Source organism: Talpa europaea (genome assembly GCF_964194135.1).
Source record: "Talpa europaea genome assembly, chromosome: 14".
Lineage (NCBI taxonomy): Eukaryota > Metazoa > Chordata > Mammalia > Eulipotyphla > Talpidae > Talpa > Talpa europaea.
The window spans coordinates 25,382,812-25,402,349 of NC_140082.1; the positions used below are offsets into that span (position 1 = coordinate 25,382,812).

At 37.4% G+C, this 19,538-nt stretch overlaps 1 protein-coding gene across 1 annotated transcript in view; it reads right to left on the bottom strand.

Annotated features, from left to right (window-relative positions):
* Window positions 1-19,538, bottom strand: part of MALRD1 (MAM and LDL receptor class A domain containing 1) — a gene marked incomplete at its 3' end in the record, with an annotated part of 364,653 nt that overhangs the window by 332,999 nt on the left and 12,116 nt on the right. The window contains exons 3-5 of the mRNA XM_084254012.1: window positions 18,591-18,685; window positions 18,341-18,502; window positions 4,193-4,289 (exon numbers count right to left, since the gene is read on the bottom strand). Of these exons, the coding sequence (XP_084110138.1) occupies window positions 4,193-4,289; window positions 18,341-18,502; window positions 18,591-18,685 (354 nt within the window). The remainder of the gene's footprint in view (window positions 1-4,192; window positions 4,290-18,340; window positions 18,503-18,590; window positions 18,686-19,538) is intronic.

Sequence of the window (19,538 nt, forward strand, 5' to 3'; positions counted from 1 at the left end):
ATATGAAAAAATCTTCAATATCACTTGTAATCAGGGAAATGCAAATCAAAACTACCATGAGATACCATCTTACACCAGTGAGAATGGCACATATTAAAAAAATTAGCAACAACAAATGTTGGCGAGGGTGTGGAGAAAAAGGAACTCTTCTGCATTGTTGGTGGGTGTGCAAACTGGTCCAACCACTATGGAGAGCTGTGTGGAGATTTCTGGACCTACTAAACATAGAGCTTCCATATGATCCAGCAATTCCACTCCTAGGTATTTACCCAAAGGACACAGAAACATCAATTCCAAAGAACACCTGCACCCCTATGTTTATAGCAGCTCTATTTACAATAGCTAAGCTTTGGAAACAGCCCAAATGCCCAAAAATAGATAACTGGATCAAGAAGATGTGGTACATATATACCATGGAATATTACTCAGCATTCAAAAAAGATAAACACATGCAATTTGCAGCAACATGAATGGCGCTGGAAGGGATCATGCTCCACGAAATAAGCCAGAAAGAAAAAGAAAAATACCGGATGGTCTCACTCATAGCAGGAATCTAGAAAACTTAAATAAGGGACCCAGGAAAATGAATAACTATAAGAAAGTGAAAATCAAAATCAACAAAAAACTATGAACCAGAGACACTTTTTTGGGGGTGGGGGGCGGGAGGGGAGGGATTGTGGTCAGAATGGGGGGGTTGCAAATGTATGGGGAATATAAAAATAAAATTTATTATTTAAAAAAAATTACCATTTCTTTTGTAAATTTATTTTAAATTAAGAATTCACAATTTTGCATATTCAGTTCTATGAGTTATGACAAACACAGAGCCATGAAATGCGAAATCATCAGTGTTCAACTTATTCATTCAGGTATTCCTGAGGTCTTTTATCAGTGTTTTGTAGTGTAGGGGACAAATACTGAAAGAAAATTGGAGTTCACTTCTAAACCTGCTGATGTTGAGTTTCTCTAGCAAATATGCTTGCTCGCTCAACTCATAAACCTGTTTCTTTGCTTGCATCTATTATTCAGGCTAAATCTAAACACTCAATTGTATTAGTCTCTTTGAGCAACTAAATTTACTTGTGCAACAACATTTACTCAATGATATGGCTCAAAACATTTACTTTTCTAATCTCTGACTTCTTCTTATTCTGAATGGGAGACATAGAGCTTCAATACTCATTTTATGACCATAAGGTGACAAGAATAAAGGAAATTTCAAGGAAATCCCTCATTCCTTGACTTTAACAGCATAGGAGTTGAAGAACCTTTGCTACCGCTGTCTATCTCCTCTCTTTTCTTACATAAATATGAAAACTTTTCTTGCATCCAAATAAGTCTGTCTTCCATTGGAGTAGGATTTTCTAATGGAGCTGTGCAGAAAATGTTGAGTTGGTTTTACTTACATATCTCAGAATCTCTCACCACATAACCATTACCATCAGAACTACATGACACTGAAAATTCTGATTCTAGTCAACTGGAATTCTGTCCCCAGGCAACAGTCATTGCCATGTGCAGTAATCTTCTCAAGTCCAAACCTTGTGTTTCACAAAAAAATGGCCTGAGAACCTATTTAAGAGGTAAGCCCCAACCTCAGTGAGCCCCAACTAGCACATCTGGAGTGGAACCCAGCAACCACCCCTCCATATGATTCTGATGATTAGTTAGGTTCAGTCTGTCATGATAGTACTGAACTTGACTGGAGAGTCTCACTTGGAAATTTAATGGAACTTAATTTTACTGCCTCTCACAGTCCTACTATTTACAAAATATGCTCCTTCCAAGTGCTAATCCTATCCCATAACGTTTTATGCTTTTTCTCCATTATCAATGCTCATGCCTCTGTGTTTCCCTTCCAAAAGTTTACAGATGATCTCAATCCTCATTCTGTTTGATAAACAAAGAAATTAAAAAATAAAACTCCTTGCACCTTCACATTCAGAGAACACACTATGTGACCCTACCTGAATAATGGCTTTTTTCATAAGAAGGCCATTTCCTTTGCAGCTTTCCCCAAGAGTGAATCCTTTTCCAATGTCCCATAATACATAAGACCTAAAATTAAAGTCGGCATGCTTCTAAATCCCTAAATAGCTTCTACACAATTATTTATCATGTGCAATAAACATCTGAGCATATGATATATAATTTACTGCCCTGTGGCATCCATGCAGATCTGCTTTTTAGTCTTAGTTTGAAAGTTTTCTTCTAGTCCCAAATCTTGTAATGTTGTATAAAATTAATATTGATATAAAAGGCTGAGCCAATAGCTTAGCTTTAAATTCCAAATTCATCTTTAGTGAACTTTCCACCATACCTCAAAAACCATATGGTTATAAAATTATTATATAAAATTATCTAGAACTATTGTCTTAGAAAATATAGGCTCCACTATATTACTACTTGACCACAATTTTCCCCTAACTGTTCAATTCATGATGCTCTGATTTCTACAACTATTGCTTTTTTGCTTCTATAGAGAATTTATATAGCACTTCTAAGTGCTTACTAAAAAATCTGTAATTTGTCTTTTGAATATTTATTATAGCTTGTCTATGCTGGACTTTGTCCCAGTATATAGATCATGAGCAATTAGGGAAATGATTTTGATTCCAAGGGCAAAGATGGGTAAAAAGTTCATATCTGAAATTATAGCATACTAATTAGAGGCAAACACAACTCCCAAGCACAACAAAAGCCTGCTCCTGTGTACATTTGCAATGCAAAGTTTCAAGGCAGCAGGCAGTTCCTAACTTCCTGACCATTTAGACACTACAGCCAATAGCTGATTTTTATTGCCTTACGCTCCCTTGAGGGTGATTCACTAGACTGGCCAATAATTAAGACAATAATTAGTGGTCATTTTGTTTGGCAGATAGCAATTTCTGCAGAAACTATAAAATTGAGGTATATAAAGACACTGCTGAAGTGATCAGGGTCAAGAACTAGATGTCTCATTAAAAATCAAAAATTGGCTATTCTGAACCCAGGCAGGATACCATGCAGGGTAATAGGAGAGGGAGGATTTAAATGGCAGTGCAGTGAGTAGTGGTAGTAGAGTCTGCTTTCTTGAAATTTACAAGGTATTCTATACTGATAACGTTTTTCTTCTGATAAATCTATAGATGTTAACTGCTTTTAGTTAAAAGGCATTGTAGTTTATACTTCAATTATTTACCTTGAGTAATGGGAGTGGGGTAATATAGTCTGATCAGACAAACTCCATTTCAATTTATCTACATTTTGATTTATCATAAAGTGATTTCTTAACTAATATACGCTGTGCACTGAGAATACAAAAATGAAAGCGAGCTTGATATGTGCCCAGTGCTAGAAAGTTCTGATGTCAGCTTCTATAAAAAACTACTGTGGTCTGGAATGAAAGAGATACATAACTAAGTTTTTATCACAGCATCAGGGGAGTCATTTAAAATCCAAGTATAGTACAACAGCTTTTATCAACAACCCTTCATCTCTCTTAAAACCAACCAATCTCTTCTATTCTTGAAATACTATTTACCACAATTACTCTTTCTTTGTCCTGGATCTTAGAACTTGGATTCCTCTCTATGATACACCTATCTTTATTTTGCTATATTATACTGAATATGATAAAATTTGAAAACAAAAAACAATTTTAATATATTTTTGTTGGATTATTAAACTAACTTGAGTTTATACTAATCAAATTACAATTTTAACTTTGGACTTTCCTATTGAGAACAATGGGAATTAGGAAACTGAATATTCAGTAAAGATAAACAAAGACCAATACAGATAACTTTATGAGTCTAGTATGTGTGTTTTACCAATGTAGCTGTTTCAGTTGAAGTAGAAAATAAATCAGAACTAAGATTTCTCCCTATTTGTGTTTTTCAATGTGCAGTCAAATTTACCCTCCAAGAAGACAATTTCAGGTGAGTGTACAGAGGTCAGTCTTTCCCAGGCTCTTAGAAGGCTCAGAGCTCTCTTGGGTAAGATTTAACTAGCCAGTGTAAATATTGCTAAATGATCTGAAATCTGAGACTTTATCTCTACCTTCAATGTTGTCACTATTATACAGTGTATTGAAATAGGCCATTCTGAAATATCAAGCAAAAATAAAAAGCAGATGAAAGTCATTATAATGTTTAAATTGCACTTAATTTATTATATACAATAAGGATCAAAAATGAGAAAAAAATCTTACCATTTGCAGGCAAACAGCCTGAACTGAAAGATATATCATCAATAGCTATGACTTCATCCTGTCCATGAGTTGAAACCATTTGACCTTGAAAAACAATCTGCACAATAAAAATAAACAAATAAAGGAGGAGAGAATATCACTGTTTGACAGTCTGATAGAATGAAGCCTGCAAATAAGAAACATGTCATTTGCTAGAAGCACATGGGTGACCACAACAATTCTAAGTGGAAAGAGACTGAGCATGTAGTCTCAAGGACAAAAAAAAATGTACACTCATCTCTATCTATCTCACATGTGTAGCATATTAAGGAAATATGTTTGTGAAATGAAGCCAGATTCTGTATATTCATATTCTGTGCTTAGTTCCTATGCTCATATCTATAATATCTACCAGTTTTAAACCCAGGTTCCATCTTAATCTCTGGTTCTTTTCTTTTTTTTTTTTTTTTTTTTTTTATAAATTTTATTGTTATATTCCCCATACAATTGCAGCCCCCCATTCTGACCCCAATCCCTCCCCTCCCGCCCCCGCCCCCCTAAAAGTGTCTCTGGTTCATAGTTTTTTGTTGATTTTGATTTTCACTTTCTTATAGTTATTCATTTTCCTGGTCCCTTATTTAAGTTTTCTAGATTCCTGCTATGAGTGAGACCATCCGGTATTTTTCTTTTTCTTTTTGGCTTATTTCGCTGAGCATGATCCCTTCCAGCGCCATCCATGTTGCAGCAAATTGCATGTGTTTATCTTTTTTGAATGCTGAGTAATATTCCATGGTATATATGTACCACATCTTCTTGATCCAGTCATCTATTTTTGGGCATTTGGGTTGTTTCCAAAGCTTAGCTATTGTAAACAGTGCTGCTATAAACATAGGGGTGCAGGTGTTCTTTGGAATTGATGTTTCTGTGTCCTTTGGGTAAATACCTAGGAGTGGAATTGCTGGGTCATATGGAAGCTCTATGTTTAGTAGGTCCAGAAATCTCCACACAGCTTTCCACAGTGGTTGGACCAGTTTGCACTCCCACCAACAGTGCAGAAGAGTTCCTTTTTCTCCACACCCTCGCCAACATTTGTTGTTGCTAGTTTTTTTAATATGTGCCATTCTCACTGGTGTAAGATGGTATCTCATGGTAGTTTTGATTTGCATTTCCCTGATGACAAGTGATGTTGAACATTTTTTCATATGCCTGTTGGCCATTTGCATTTCCTCTTCAGAGAAGTTTCTTTTAAGCTCTTCTGCCCATTTTTTGACTGGATTATTTTCTTTGTTGTTGTTGAGACTCATCAGCTCTTTGCAGATTTTTGTGATCAGTCCTTTATCATTAGTGTTGGGTGCAAAAATGTTCTCCCAGTTGGTGGGGTTTCTCTTTGTTTTTGTTATTGTCTCTTTTGCTGTGCAAAAGCTCTTTAATTTGATATAGTCCCAGCTGTTTATCTTTGCCTTCACTATCACTGCTTTGGGTGATGTGTCTGTAAAGATGTCTTTGATGTGCAAATCACGTAGTGTTTCGCCTATATTTCCTTCTATATATTTTATGGTTTCAGGTCTTATGTCTAGTTCTTTAATCCATTTTGAGTTGATTTTTGTGTATGGTGTGAGGTGGTGGTCAAGCTTCATTCTTTTGCATGTAGCGACCCAGTTTTCCCAGCACCATTTATTGAACAAACTTTCTTTGCTCCAATGCATAGTCTTTGCTCCTTTGTCAAAGATTAGTTGACCATAAACCTGTGGGTTTATTTCTGGATTTTCTATTCGATTCCATTGGTCTGTATGTCTGTTCTTGTTCCAATACCATGCGGTTTTGATGATTATGGCTTTGTAGTATAGTTTGAAGTCTGGGAGTCTGATGCCTCCATTCCCTTCTTTTTTTTTCAGGAGAGCTTTGGCTATTCGGGGTTTTTTGTGATTCCATATGAATTTCATCAATAATTGTTCTATTTCTTTGAAGAATGACATTGAAATTTTGATTGGAATAGCATTGAATCTGTATATTGCTTTTGGAAGGATGGCCATTTTAATAATGTTTATTCTTCCAATCCATGAGCAGGGGATGTCTCTCCATTTCTTTGTGTCTTCTTCTATTTCTTTTAACAGTGTTTTATAGTTTTCTTTGTATAGGTCCTTTACCTCTTTTGTTAGATTTATTCCCAAATATTTGATTTTTTTTGTTTCAATAACAAAAGGGATGGTCTTTTTGATTTCTTCTTCTTCAGATTTATTGTTTGTGTATAGGAAGGCTACTGACTTTTGCGTGTTGATTTTGTATCCTGCCACTTTACTGAACTGATTGATGAGTTGAATTAGCTTTTCTGTGGAGTTTTTGGGGTTCTCTATGTATAATATCATATCGTCTGCAAATAGTGATAGTTTGACTTCTTCTTTTCCTATTTGGATTCCTTGGATGTCTTTCTCTTGTCTTATTGCCCTGGCTAGGACTTCCAGTATTATATTGAAAAGCAATGGTGAGAGTGGACATCCTTGTCTTGTTCCAGATCTTAATGGAATTGCTTTCAGCTTTTCACCATTGAGAATGATACTGGCTGTTGGCTTGTCATAGATGGCCTTTATGATGTTGAGGTATGTTCCTTGTATCCCAAGAATTTCAAGGGCTTTTATCATGAATGGGTGTTGCACTTTGTCGAAAGCTTTCTCAGCATCTATTGATATTATCATATGGTTTTTATATTTCTTTTTGTTGATGTGTTGGATAACGTTGATTGATTTTCGGATGTTAAACCATCCTTGTGCCCCTGGAATGAATCCAACTTGGTCGTGGTGAATTATCTTATGGATACATTGTTGGATTCTGATAGCTAAAATTTTATTCAGGATTTTTGCATCAGTGTTCATTAGGGAGATTGGCCTGTAGTTTTCCTTTTTTGTGTTGTCCTTGTTCGGTTTTGGTATTAGTGTAATGTTGGCTTCATAGAACGTGTTTGGTATTGTCCCTTCCTTCTCAATTTTTTGGAAGAGTTTGTGAAGGATAGGCACTAATTCGTCTCTGAATGTTTGGTAGAATTCATTTGTAAATCCATCAGGTCCTGGGCTTTTGTTTTTGGGGAGGTTTTTGATTACCATTTCAATTTCGCTAATTGTAATTGGTCTGTTTAGGTGTTCTATTTCTTCTTTATCTAGCTTTGGGTGATTGTAGAGTTGTAGGAATTTGTCCATCTCCTCTAGATTGTTAAACTTGTTTCCATATAACTGTTCATAGTAGTTACTGATTATTCTTTTGATTTCTGCTGTGTCCGTTGTGATTTCTCCTCTTTCATTGATGATCCTGTTTATTTGTGCTTTCTCCCTTTTTTCCTTTGTGAGCCTGGCTAGGGGTTTGTCTATTTTATTGATTTTTTCAAAGAACCAGCTCTTGGTTTCATTGATCTTTTGGATTGTTTTTTTAGTTTCAATTTCATTTATTTCTGCTTTGGTTTTTATTATTTCTTTTCTTCTACTGGTTTTGGGGTTTTTTTGTTGTTCTTTTTCTAGATCTTTGAGCTTCGAGATTAGGTTGTTTCTTTGCGTTCTTTCTTGTTTCTTGATGTGAGCTTCTATTGCTATATATTTTCCTCTTATTACTGCTTTTGCTGCATCCCATACATTTAGGATATTGGTGTCCTCCTTGTCGTTCAATTCAAAAAATTTTTTAATTTCTTCTTTGATCTCCTCCTTAGTCCAATGGTCTTCCAGTAGTGTGGTTTTTAATCTCCATGAGGTAGGAAAGTTCCTTGCCTTCTTTTTATGGTTTATTTCTAGTTTGATGCCTTCATGGTCAGAAAAGATGGTTGATATGATTTCAATCTTGGTGTATCTGTTGATGTTTGTCTTGTGCCCCAGTATGTGATCGATCCTGGAGAATGATCCGTGTGCGCTTGAGAAAAATGTGTACTCCATTTTTTTGGGGTTTAGTGTTCTATAGATGTCTGTTAAGCCCAATTGCTCTAGGTCTTTATTTAGAGCTTTGGTTTCTTTACTTATTTTTTGTCTTGTTGATCTATCCATTGTTGATAGTGGTGTGTTGAAGTCTCCCACTACGTATGTGTTTTCTCTGATGTCTGTTTTCAGAGAGGACAACAGTTGTCTGATATATTTTGGTGCTCCTTCGTTTGGTGAGTATATGTTAATGAGTGTTATTTCTTCTTGAAGTATTGTCCCCTTGATCATAATGTAGTGACCATTGGGGTCTCTTTTTATCTTTTTGAGTTTGAAATCTGTTTTATCTGATATAAGTATAGCTGTTCCTGCTTTCTTTTTTGGTCCATTTGCTTGTAGGATTGTTTTCCATCCTTTAACTTTGAGCCTATTTTTATCTTTTGTAGCTAAATGTGTTTCCTGGAGACAGCAAAAGGTTGGGTTTTGTTTCTTAATCCAGGCTGCAACTCTGTGTCTTTTTATTGAAGAGTTTAGTCCATTTACATTTAGAGTTAATATTGATATGTTAACATCTGTATTTGCCATTGTGTTTGTCTTTCCTTTGATTTTATTTATTTATTCTTTTAATAACTTTTTTTTTTTTTGGCCTTCTTTCATTGTTATTCGTCGCTCTGAGGTTCTGGCTTTAGGACTCCTTGTAGTATTTTTTGGAGTGGGGGTTTAGTTGCAATGAAATTCCGGAGTTTCTGTTTGTCTGGGAAGGTCCATATTCTTTCTTCAAAGAGGAAGGAGAGCTTTGCGGGATAGAGTATTCTTGGTTGGCATCTGTTTTCTTGGAGTCTGTTGACTATGTCCCTCCACTCTCTCCTTGCCCGTAGTGTTTCTTCGGAGAAGTCTGATGTCAGCCTGATTGGTTTTCCTTTGAATGTTATCTGTTTCTTCCCTCTTGCCAGCTTCATTATTTTTTCCTTGTCCTGGATTCTTGGGAGCTTTACTATTATGTGTCTTGCTGTATTTTTCCTTTCGTCGTGGAAGTTTGGTGTTCTTCTTGCTTCTTGTATATCAATTTTCAGCTCCTTCTTCACATTTGGGAAGTTCTCTTCAATTATCTCTTTGAATATTTTCTCTGTTCCTACATCTCTCTCCTCTCCTTCTGGTATTCCTATAACTCTTATATTTCCTTTCCTCATGGAGTCAGATAGTTCCCGAAGTCTTTCTTCGTTCTTTTTCCTTCGTACTTCTCTTTCCTTTTCTGTTTTGGTTCTTTTTATTTCTGTGTCTTCAAGATTACTTATTCGTTCTTCCATTTCATCTATTCTGCTTTCATTGCTTTTCCCAGAATTCTTTAGTTCTTCCATTAATTCTTTGATCTCCTGCATTTCTTTTACTTCCCTCTTTAGGGACTCAATTTCTTTCTTCTGACCATTGTTTTCCCTCTCTAGGGACTCAATTGCATTCTTCTGATCGTTGATTATTTTTCCCTTATCATTGTTTTCCTTTATGACTTCTGTCAGTTTTTTAATCACGGCAATTTTAAATTCTCTTTCTGGAAGGCTCAGAAATTCTTCCAAGTTATTGTCGTTGCAATCTGGGGGCTGGCTTTCTTTTTGTGGTGTGCTTTTTCTCTGGAGAGTTGCTAGGTTGCGTGTGGTTCTTCTCCTCCCTACTGTCTGTTTTCTAATTTGCCGTATGCGTTGGGACACTGTGTTGTTGGGACTTGCCGGCATCTTGGGTGGGCTTCTCTGTTCCCCTCTGGTTCTTCCAGGAGTCATCTGTCAGTTTCAAGCAGCCTTTACTGGAGAAAGGTCCCTGTTCTAAAATGCCGATGTGGGGACACACTCCCCTGTGCGCCTGGTCTGCCCCGGCGGTGGGTTCCTGCTCCCCTCTGGGCTTGGACTGCAGGCCAGAGGGGGTCTGGCGTGGGCGAACTTCCCCCGCTCACCTCTGGCTCCTGAGGAAGCCTTCTGCAGGTAGTCTTTACTGAAGAAATGTCCCTGTTCTAAAATGGTGATGTGGGACACACTCCCTGCGCTTCTGGTCTCAGGCACACTCTTCTGCGCGCCTGGTCTGCCCCGGCTGTGGGTGCTCGCTCTCCCTGTGGGCTCAGACTACTTGTTCAGAAGGGGCCCGGTGTGGGCTAACTCCCCAGCTGGCCACTAGCTCCTTCAGTAGCCTGTGCTGGGGTCAAGTCGCTAGGTGGCACCAGAGATCTCTCCTAGAGCCCTTGGGGAGCTGATTTTCCACCCCGTGGGACAGGGAGCAGAGCGGGGATGGTAGGGTACACCTCAACGGCTTTGGGGTGCTGTGTCTGCCTTGTGCCCCACCGTCGTGGGGAACCCACGCCCCTAATTTCGTGCCCCGGGTCTCAGTTCCAAAGCCCTCAGTTCCAGGACGCGGGCTGTAGCCCAGATCAGTGGCGCGGGAATGGCGCCTTTTGAGTCCCGCTCCCCTGCCTGGGCGCCTTGTTCCTGCTCACTCAGGGAGGGCCTCCGCCGTCTCCCCGCAAGCCTAGGTTGCAGGCGCAGGGGCCTGGGCAGCTGCAATCCGAGCGCCGCTTTCGCGCAAGCTTACCGGGCGGGGGCTGTGTGCTGGTGCTGGTCTCCTCCTGGTGGGCGGGGCTCTCTTTAATGGCGCCTGGAGCTCACCTCCGCGGTGGATCCTGCAGGGTTCGCCTCAGCTCCCGTTCACGGGGTGTGGTGGCTGAAATAGTTCCTTTCCACTCACAGTCCCGCTTGCTGCATCCGTTTTTCTTGTTGGGCGTTTTGGTTTGTTGTTTCCCTCGTCTCTGCTGGTCGGAGAGTGCCGCCTCTGTGGGCGGGGGAGGGGAGCAGGGTTCTGCGCTTCCCTCCCTTCTCGTCCTCTTTTATGGCAACTTTCTTCTTTGGGCAGTTTGCTGGAGTTGTCCGTTTATCTTCCATGTCCCAGTTCTCACTGGGACCTGCCGCTTTTCCTCCCTATTAACTTTTTTTAATGGGAGATCTTACTCGCAGCGTCTCCTCGCCGCCATGTTGCTCCGCCCCTTTCTGGTTCTTTTCATTTTGCAACTGTGTTTCATTTACACCTCTGGTTCTCTAAATTTTACTTACAGTCCTGCTTTGGGTTGCAGTATCCCCCTGCACATTTTCTACCATGATCTAAACATAGCTTTAGATATTGACTAGAAATGGTTATTCAGTGACTTATTGTTAAAAATGACAGAATGTTATCTTGTATTCGGAGCCAGCCCAAGTCAGTCTACACCAAGAGAAAATACTCTGATATAACAAATCTTTAAAAGTTAAAAAGAAACTACTCTCTAATTTCCTACTCATTTAAATTAATAGAAAATTGGTGCATAGGTGGAGAGTACTATCCCACCCTCAGTAATGAATACCCATGATGTTAGAAGCTAAATTCATGGACACATTAAGCTTGTGTGCATTGCTCCACCTTGTTTATAACAAGGTTATATGTTTATAATATAAACATTTTATTATTTCCAAAAGTTAGCATTGTTTTTAACGTAACAATTAGTCCGCATACAGTAAACCCTAGCAGATCATGTTTCGCTGTCCTGCATTCTCTTTTGTTCCTACAGTGTGATATAGTAATCTATTCCCTTTCAAACCAGATACTTCCTACTTATCTAATAAAAACACAATTACAAACATCCACAATCTATAGAAAAACTTGTCAATATATAACCCTAAGAAATTCATCTTTTCCTCATGTAAAAGAAAATAACTTATAAAGCAGGACCATGTTCAGAAAGGCCAGTCAAAGATGGTTGCATAAGAATGTTTTTATATGAGAACAATATTGCACAGCAATTAAAGTATATTTGAAGAGGTAACATAGTTATATCCCAGCTATATCACTTAATGTCAATAGGATCTTGGAGAAGTTACTTAACATATCTGTACCTCAGTTTTCAAAGATAAATGAGTTGTTACATGTACACCAGTATTTGGTATATAATGGCATTAAATAAGTGGTAGATCTAACATAGTTATTAAAATATTTAAGCTATCACATGAGTAGTATGCTCACATGAGTAGTATGATTACATGAGTACTATGTTCAAATATATATATATATGATAATATATATATATTCTGCATAGATTAGCCTTTTATTTTTCTTGAAAGCCTTTTTGCATAGATTCCCTACTTCTTGCTGACCTGAGTATATATTTATAGTAGTCATATTTAAAGAGAGAGAAGTAGAAATGTGTTAACTGATCACTAGTGTCTTTTTCTTTCTCCACACTTTCCTCCTATATCCATTCATCCTCGGGGTTTCAACTATCACTCAGATTGATGGAGCACAAATTTATATCACAAATGTCAACTGAGCTCAGTGGAACTGAGCAGGGAGGAGAAGAAGCAGCTGCAGAAGAGACTGAAGAAGGAAGGAAGCAGGATGGAGATACAGAAGGAGACCTGGAGGAGGCACATGGAGCAGAGAGACACGTGAAGAAACTGCGCTTGCCTTTTAGTCCTGGACTGGTTGAAGTAGATTTGTGGGTGAGAGACCCATGGGGAGGTTAACAGTGGCAGCTTTTATCTTGGTTTTGATTTTGCTCTTTTCCTCCCAAACTTGTCTGTGTGTTTCTCACCCTGTTCTATGGGTCCCCACTGGAAGTTGCTTTAGACTTGTGGCAGGCTTTTGGGCCTTGCTCTGGGCCAAATTTTACCCACAAGGGGATGGGTAACTGTGGGTGCTTAATTTAGAAACTATATTCTTTGTCTTTTATGTATTGTTCCCTAATTGTATTAAAGTTTCTTTCCATTAAAGGTCTTATATGTTTTGTCTTGATGCAGTGGATGGCAGAACCTATTTAGAGCAGGCAAGTTTGGGGGCTCTGGACTGCCCCTCTCCCTGCACTGTAACAATTAGAGCATTAGAGTTTATGTAAGTTTATGGCAGTTATATTTTTAGAAAAGTGAAATCTAACATTCCTTGCTTTCTCCAAAAGTTTGGGGGAAAAATGCAAACTTTTTTTCCCAAACATCTACCTCATTTCTAACTCTAGTAGGAGAATTAATTAAAGAGAAAGAATGTAGCAAAATAAAAGCAGATCATAACATAGGTTGGTTAGTCAGGAGTTAGGCAACATCAGAGAAGTCAGCTATGGCCTGTACTGACCCAATAATTAACAAAGACAAATTTATTTTGCCCCACATATTTTAAGAGAAGATGGTTTCTGAAAGAAGGACAGGAAACAGCGCTCAAACTGCTTAATTGAAAATCTTACATAAAATTTTGGTGGTAGGTAGATTATGTATATAAATCCACTTGGATTATACTAGTAACCACATAAACTCTTGTAATTTTTCCTTACTTAATAATACACATTTAATATTATTTCCCAAGCAAAATTGTGAAATACAAAACAATGACTAACCTCTTCCCAATTATGTGTTTACACAGTAAATATTCTTGAATTAAGAGGTAAAAAATACTTCACATTATGATTTTGAAAAGTTTGAGAGTAGAATTTTTAAGTCAAGATAAACATTTATTTTTATGAATAACTTACATTTTGTATTTGCAAAGTGTATTGCTTCTGAATCAGAGGATCCTGATAACTTTGGCACTGTTATTATATTAAAGTGCTTCAGCATCTTTTCAGAATTCAGGCACTGTCTGCTCATTTAGTTTAAGCACCAAAACATTCAACTTGAAAACCACAGTCAGTGAAATACTCAGTATTATAGTATTCATTTCTCACCGCCTCACAAAACCAATAATGGGTTCCCGTCAAGAATAAAATTAAAAGGAGAGGGACAAGGGCAGGGTACACTTGAATTTGGGACCACATTTCTGCTATATGTTCAATATGCTTTATTCTTTGCCTCATGAACATTACAGAACAATATTCAAATTAATTACTATGTCTGCTATTTTGAAAAATGTGATTGTGGTTAATCAGCACCATATAATGTGTAATGATATTATTTCATCCAACACAGCATACAAATGAATTTTTAATGAGGTGCATGCAACAGATTTAATCAAATTTGGAGGTTGAACTTTTATCTTCTATATCTTATAAATCCTTATGATGCTCTAACATGATTAAAAAATATCATGGTTCAGTAACTAAATGATGGAGATCTGAAATCCAACTATTCTAGGTTCTAATCTAGTATGGGACTTAGATTATTCCATTCACTAAATTTTCATGTGAACAATGGGATAAAGTACAGTTCTACTTCAGAGGACTGTGGTGAAGAGTCAATAAGATAATTTATATAATGATTTAAATGCAGTACCTTCTACATAGTGTTAATAAGTGCTAATTATTAACATTCCTTAAACATCTTCAGAAACTTTCTGAAATTCTACTATGCTTGCTAATTAAATGCATAAACTCCATTTCTTGTTTACACAACAATATGCCCTCAGAAATTAACATGCTTCAACTTTACAAAGGGATAAACCTAGTACTTTACAAATAAATGTGATAAAGACCCCAATGACAGTCAGATTCAGAGACTTTCTCAAAATCTCATGATAAGCCAGGGTTCAGCTGGGACTGAAATCTCCTGTTTGGATATTTCTAAAGGAAGCAAGAATGGCTTTAAAACTATCAGAAATCATCATAGAAGGGGAAGTGCAGAAAATGGAATAATTCTTGTAAGTTGATGAGGCAGCAGATATTGTCTGGAGATAGTGATTATAAAATGACTTCAAATAAGCCTCTCGATAAAGCTTTTTAGGAACTAGCTACTAGATGGTGGCAGGCAGTATTACAAGCACAGCACATCTCTTTGTTCCAACCAAATAAAAGCAATGAGCATCTGCTCACTTGCTGACAAGATAGAATTAAAACGTACCTGCAATCTTGAAGACTGGTGTAGCCAAAGGATCCCAAGAGAGTTGTATAGTCTACTAATTTTTACAAAGCCTTTAAGGTAGAGGCACTGTTTTCAGATCAGCAATAAAGTATTTTGGGAAACAAATTAATATACTGCACAAGCATCTGCTTTGGTTGAAGCCACTGCTGCATTTTAAAGCACTCAAGTGAATAACCTGGCTGCCTCAGCTACAGCTGAATTGCCCTAGAAATGATATACTCAGGGGTTTTAAGTTTTATATTTAGCTACTACACATATTTAATCATCAGCCTATTTAGGACTGGGCAGCTGAGAAAAACAAGAGAGGCATTTTGAAGGTTTAACCTACAAGATCTGGCAGGTTCCTGCTCTGCCCAATGTCCAAATCCCTTTTGTGCTTCGAGCAAAGATTTTGACCTAAAGGTAGAGTTAGTTATAAGAAAGCACAGCATTTCACAAAGATAGTCTATAATTCTTGTGCCAGAATTTCTGTTTCAAAGTTAGAAAAGTTGTATAAATACTGGTAAAATTCCCATCTCGGTCACTGAGATTTATTCATGGATGCAGACAAAAGGGACATCAGCAAGTTCATCTTTCAGCATCTTAGTTATATGACTCAGAAAAACTCTTGGATTTGTTTTGTTGTTTATGAGGTTATTGAGAAAAGAAATAGACACACTGGGGTGTAAGATAAAAGCTAGAAACTTGTCTAGGGGTTAATGACAATTGATCATCCACAATACAATAACATGAAAGAATCCTGAGGGCATTCTGCTAAGTGAAATAAATTAAACAGAGAGAGCTACTCTATGATTTAACTTAAATATGGAGCCTAAAAATTCTGTACTCATAGAAAGAGTGAGTGGAAAGTTGGTGGCCAGGGTCTTCGGGGTAGTGGGAAATGTTGATGAAAAGGTGAAAATTTCCAGCTACAAAATAAGTATAAGGCATCCCCAGTGGCGCAGTGGGTTAAGCGAAGTGTTGTGATGCTGTCCACAGCCTCTGCAGCACGGGTTCGATTCACAACAGGCCAAGGAGAAACCCACATGGTGCAGCAGACCTCTCCTGTCTCACCCGCTGCTACCCTCAGCAGTGTATTTCAGTCATCTGCCTGTTCTGCTCCCCACTCTGTCTCTGGTGACTCTTCTTACCCCCTCCAACTCTGGACTGTACCCCAGCTCTTGTATAAAAAAATAAATGAATAAATCTTTTAAAAATAATAATAAGTATATTTTAGAGCTCTACTATTGGGTAAGGAGGTTAATAATACTGTATCTATAATACATGAAAGCTGCTCAGAGTACAGATCTTAAGTATTCTCACCACACATATTCACAAAATATAACTGTAAATAATGGATGTGTTAACTAACTTTATTGTGGTAATCATTTAACGGCATAAATATGTATCAATTCATCATGCCATATGCCTTAAACTTCCACAGCGCTACCTGTCAATTATATCTCAATAGAGTTGTCAAAAATTTTGACATAATGCTGGGAACATTCTCTACATCCTACCTAGCGCATTGCAAGTGACCCTAGTAAGTCTTTGTTAAATAAATGGATCAATCATAGAAAGACTAAATACCTGATGTCTTAACCATCCCCAACATATTAATATGAGTTCAGTTGAGTGGAAAGCCTCAAATGACAGAACATGTTTTCAATGATAAATTTCCTCTTAAGTTCTCCCTTCTAGGTGTCAGTTAACCACCTCTTAAGTAATTTCTTTAACCTTTTTTGGACCCCCCTCCCCCATTTAGTTTACTATAGTCTGAAAATTCTAAACTAGATCCTTCTCATTCTCCTATCCTTTTCTACTTAGCCATTCAAAAAAAAAAAAAAACTGAAGTTAAAATTCAATCCAATTTGAACTTTATATTTAAGTAAATGCTAAATCCATCAAATATCAGAAGATTTTATATTCCATATTAAATTTGTAAAACTGATTACTATATTTTTCTAATAATAGATCAAAAACTGGCTCAAAATCAAGCCTGAAATTTAATTATTTCAGAATAAAATGCTTTAAGATCCCATTTTTAACTGAAACTTGAAGCTTAGCTGTCCCAAATATTAAAATAATTACAACTTCCCCTAGAACTCGTATACAAATCCTTAGAGTATGATTTCTACCATACATATATTTTAATATATTCTATTAGGCTGCATACATGAGTTTTTCTTTTACAGTTCTGTATTGACTAAAATTCTCAAAATTGGGCCTCCCTGGTGGCACAAGGGATTAAGCACCGCACTATGAAGCAATCCGCAGACACTGCAGCACGAGATCTATCCCGGCCAGCCAGGGAGCAACCCACATGGTGAAGCAGACCTCTCCTGCCTCTCCTGCTGCTCCGCTCAGCAGTGTGTTTAAGTCAGTCTGGATATTCTGCTCCCCACTTTGTCTCTGGTGAATCCTCTCACTCCCACCCCTCATCTCTGGCCTATACCCCAGCTCTTGTATACATAAATAAATAAATCTTAAAAAAATAAATAAATAATAAAAATAAATAAAATTCTCAAAATAATTTTAGAAATGATGGTTGTGTTCAATACCTTGAGTTTAACTAGGAAATAAATATGTTAATGTTTAGCAACTGGAATTAGTATTAAAATCAGTTTCTTTCCTCATTACTGACATAACTCTAGTCTCTCCAAAGCAAGAGAAGAGTCTTGAATAGAAGTGATCCTTAGGAATGAGAAATGAAAAGAAAGTTGGAGGTATGAACAGCAAGAAAAATAGGAAAATGGAAGAGATTCAATAATCAGGTCACATTGTACTAACATATCAATATATTGTAATTACATCAACTTTAGTTTGAATAGTAAATTTAAGACTTTTTAAGGTTTTTTTAATGATTTATTAATTATTATTATTATTATTTTTGTGGGACCCTCACCAGCGGCCGGGGAATGAACCGGTGCTGCAGAGGCTGCCGGCAGCTTCGCAGGCCAGCGCTCAACCGCTGTGCCACCAGGGGAGGCCCCTATTTACTTTTTTTTTTTTTTCATGAAAGAACTGGGGTGTAGGCCAGAGGTCCAGGGAGCTTGAGTGTGAAAGGATTCACCAGAGACAGAATGGGGAGCAGAACAGGAAGATCTACTGAAACACACTGCTAAGGGGAGCGGTGGGCAAGAAAGAAGAGGTCTGTTGCACAATATGTGGGTAGCTCCCTGGCTGGGGATCAAACACACCTTAGAACTGATACCACTAAGACTTAACCCCTAGGTCAACAAGGAGGCCCCAAATTTAACTTATTTTTAATGTCTTTTAGAGTGACCGGCCATTCCAGTTTGCTGGGATTGTTGAATTTCAACATGTGAAAATGCTACCAAAATCCTTTAGTTTCAGCCAACTGAAACAGGAGTTGCCTTGCTTTTAATATACTTGATATTAAAGGTATGTATCTTATTATTTGTCCTTCAGAGACATAGAGAATGCAGCATGCATACCTGAAATCTCTGGGAGCTCTCAATATTAATGACGGTTCTCTCCCACTGATGTTGCCACCCAGCTGTATTTTGCCATAAATGCCGAAGAGGACCACCACAGGCAGTTTGAAGGCCTGCTGTTAATTTGCCACTCACTTGGCTGGAGAAGTAATAAAATGTAACCTGTGGAAAATAATTAATGTCCCAACAATTATAATAAAGAATTTTCCAGCCGCAAGAAATATTTAAAATGCTGTCTGCTTTCAAATACCTGACAAGCAAGTTGGTTTTTCGTTGGAAGAAAAATTCTGCTTCTTAGGTTTGAAGAAGTAGAATCCGGTTGGGGGACCAAAGAGAGAAAGTAGGCTGTCAGAAACAAGAGTGTGTTAGATTCAAAACTATAAATGGTAAATTTATTTAAGATATCAAGAAATAACTCAGGCCTACATTCACATTAGCTCAATAATATATTTTAAGTGAAATATTTAGCCACACCATTTGTTTTTGCAAGTGATCCAACTAATATTTTTACTTTCTAACATTCCTCAATGAAATAATTAATTGTGATCACACTCCTTAGCACTTTTATGGGCTGCAGTCCATAACCCATTTTTTTTCATATAACAAACGCATAACTGCAAAGATGATATCCAGAGAACACATTTTACAGGAACTGCCTACCAAAATAACCAATTCAATAAAGAATTCGTAAGAGATTTGCTGTGATTTTCTCCAGAAAGAATTGTATCAAGTAGTCCCAGTTTTTCCCAGAATTACAAAGCTGAGCATTGACACACTCCTGAACGTCGTAGTGCAGACTATGTCATTGGACTATTAAACTGTTTAGAAGTCTATAAAATAAACATAGAACATCCCTTGGGCTTTCATGGATTTCCTGCAATGATTGACAAAGTTACAGTATAATCTGGGAGCCATTGTTTTTTGCTATGCTGTTTAGTGTGCTGCTATTTGTCAAGAGGAATGAAAAAATGATGCTGATGATTATGATGACATCTACTTGAGTTATTCAGTGGTATTTTAAAGTTGGATTGGAAATCAGATCTAATTGTCACATCATTGAGAGAATCAATAGCAAAATTATGAAAGCTGAGAAACCTCTTCTTCCCTTCTCTTCTTCCCAAATTATACTCTAATTAAACAGAAAACAGTGACATTAATGATTGCTTATAATCAGAGGCATAATTGAAATCCCTGTAAT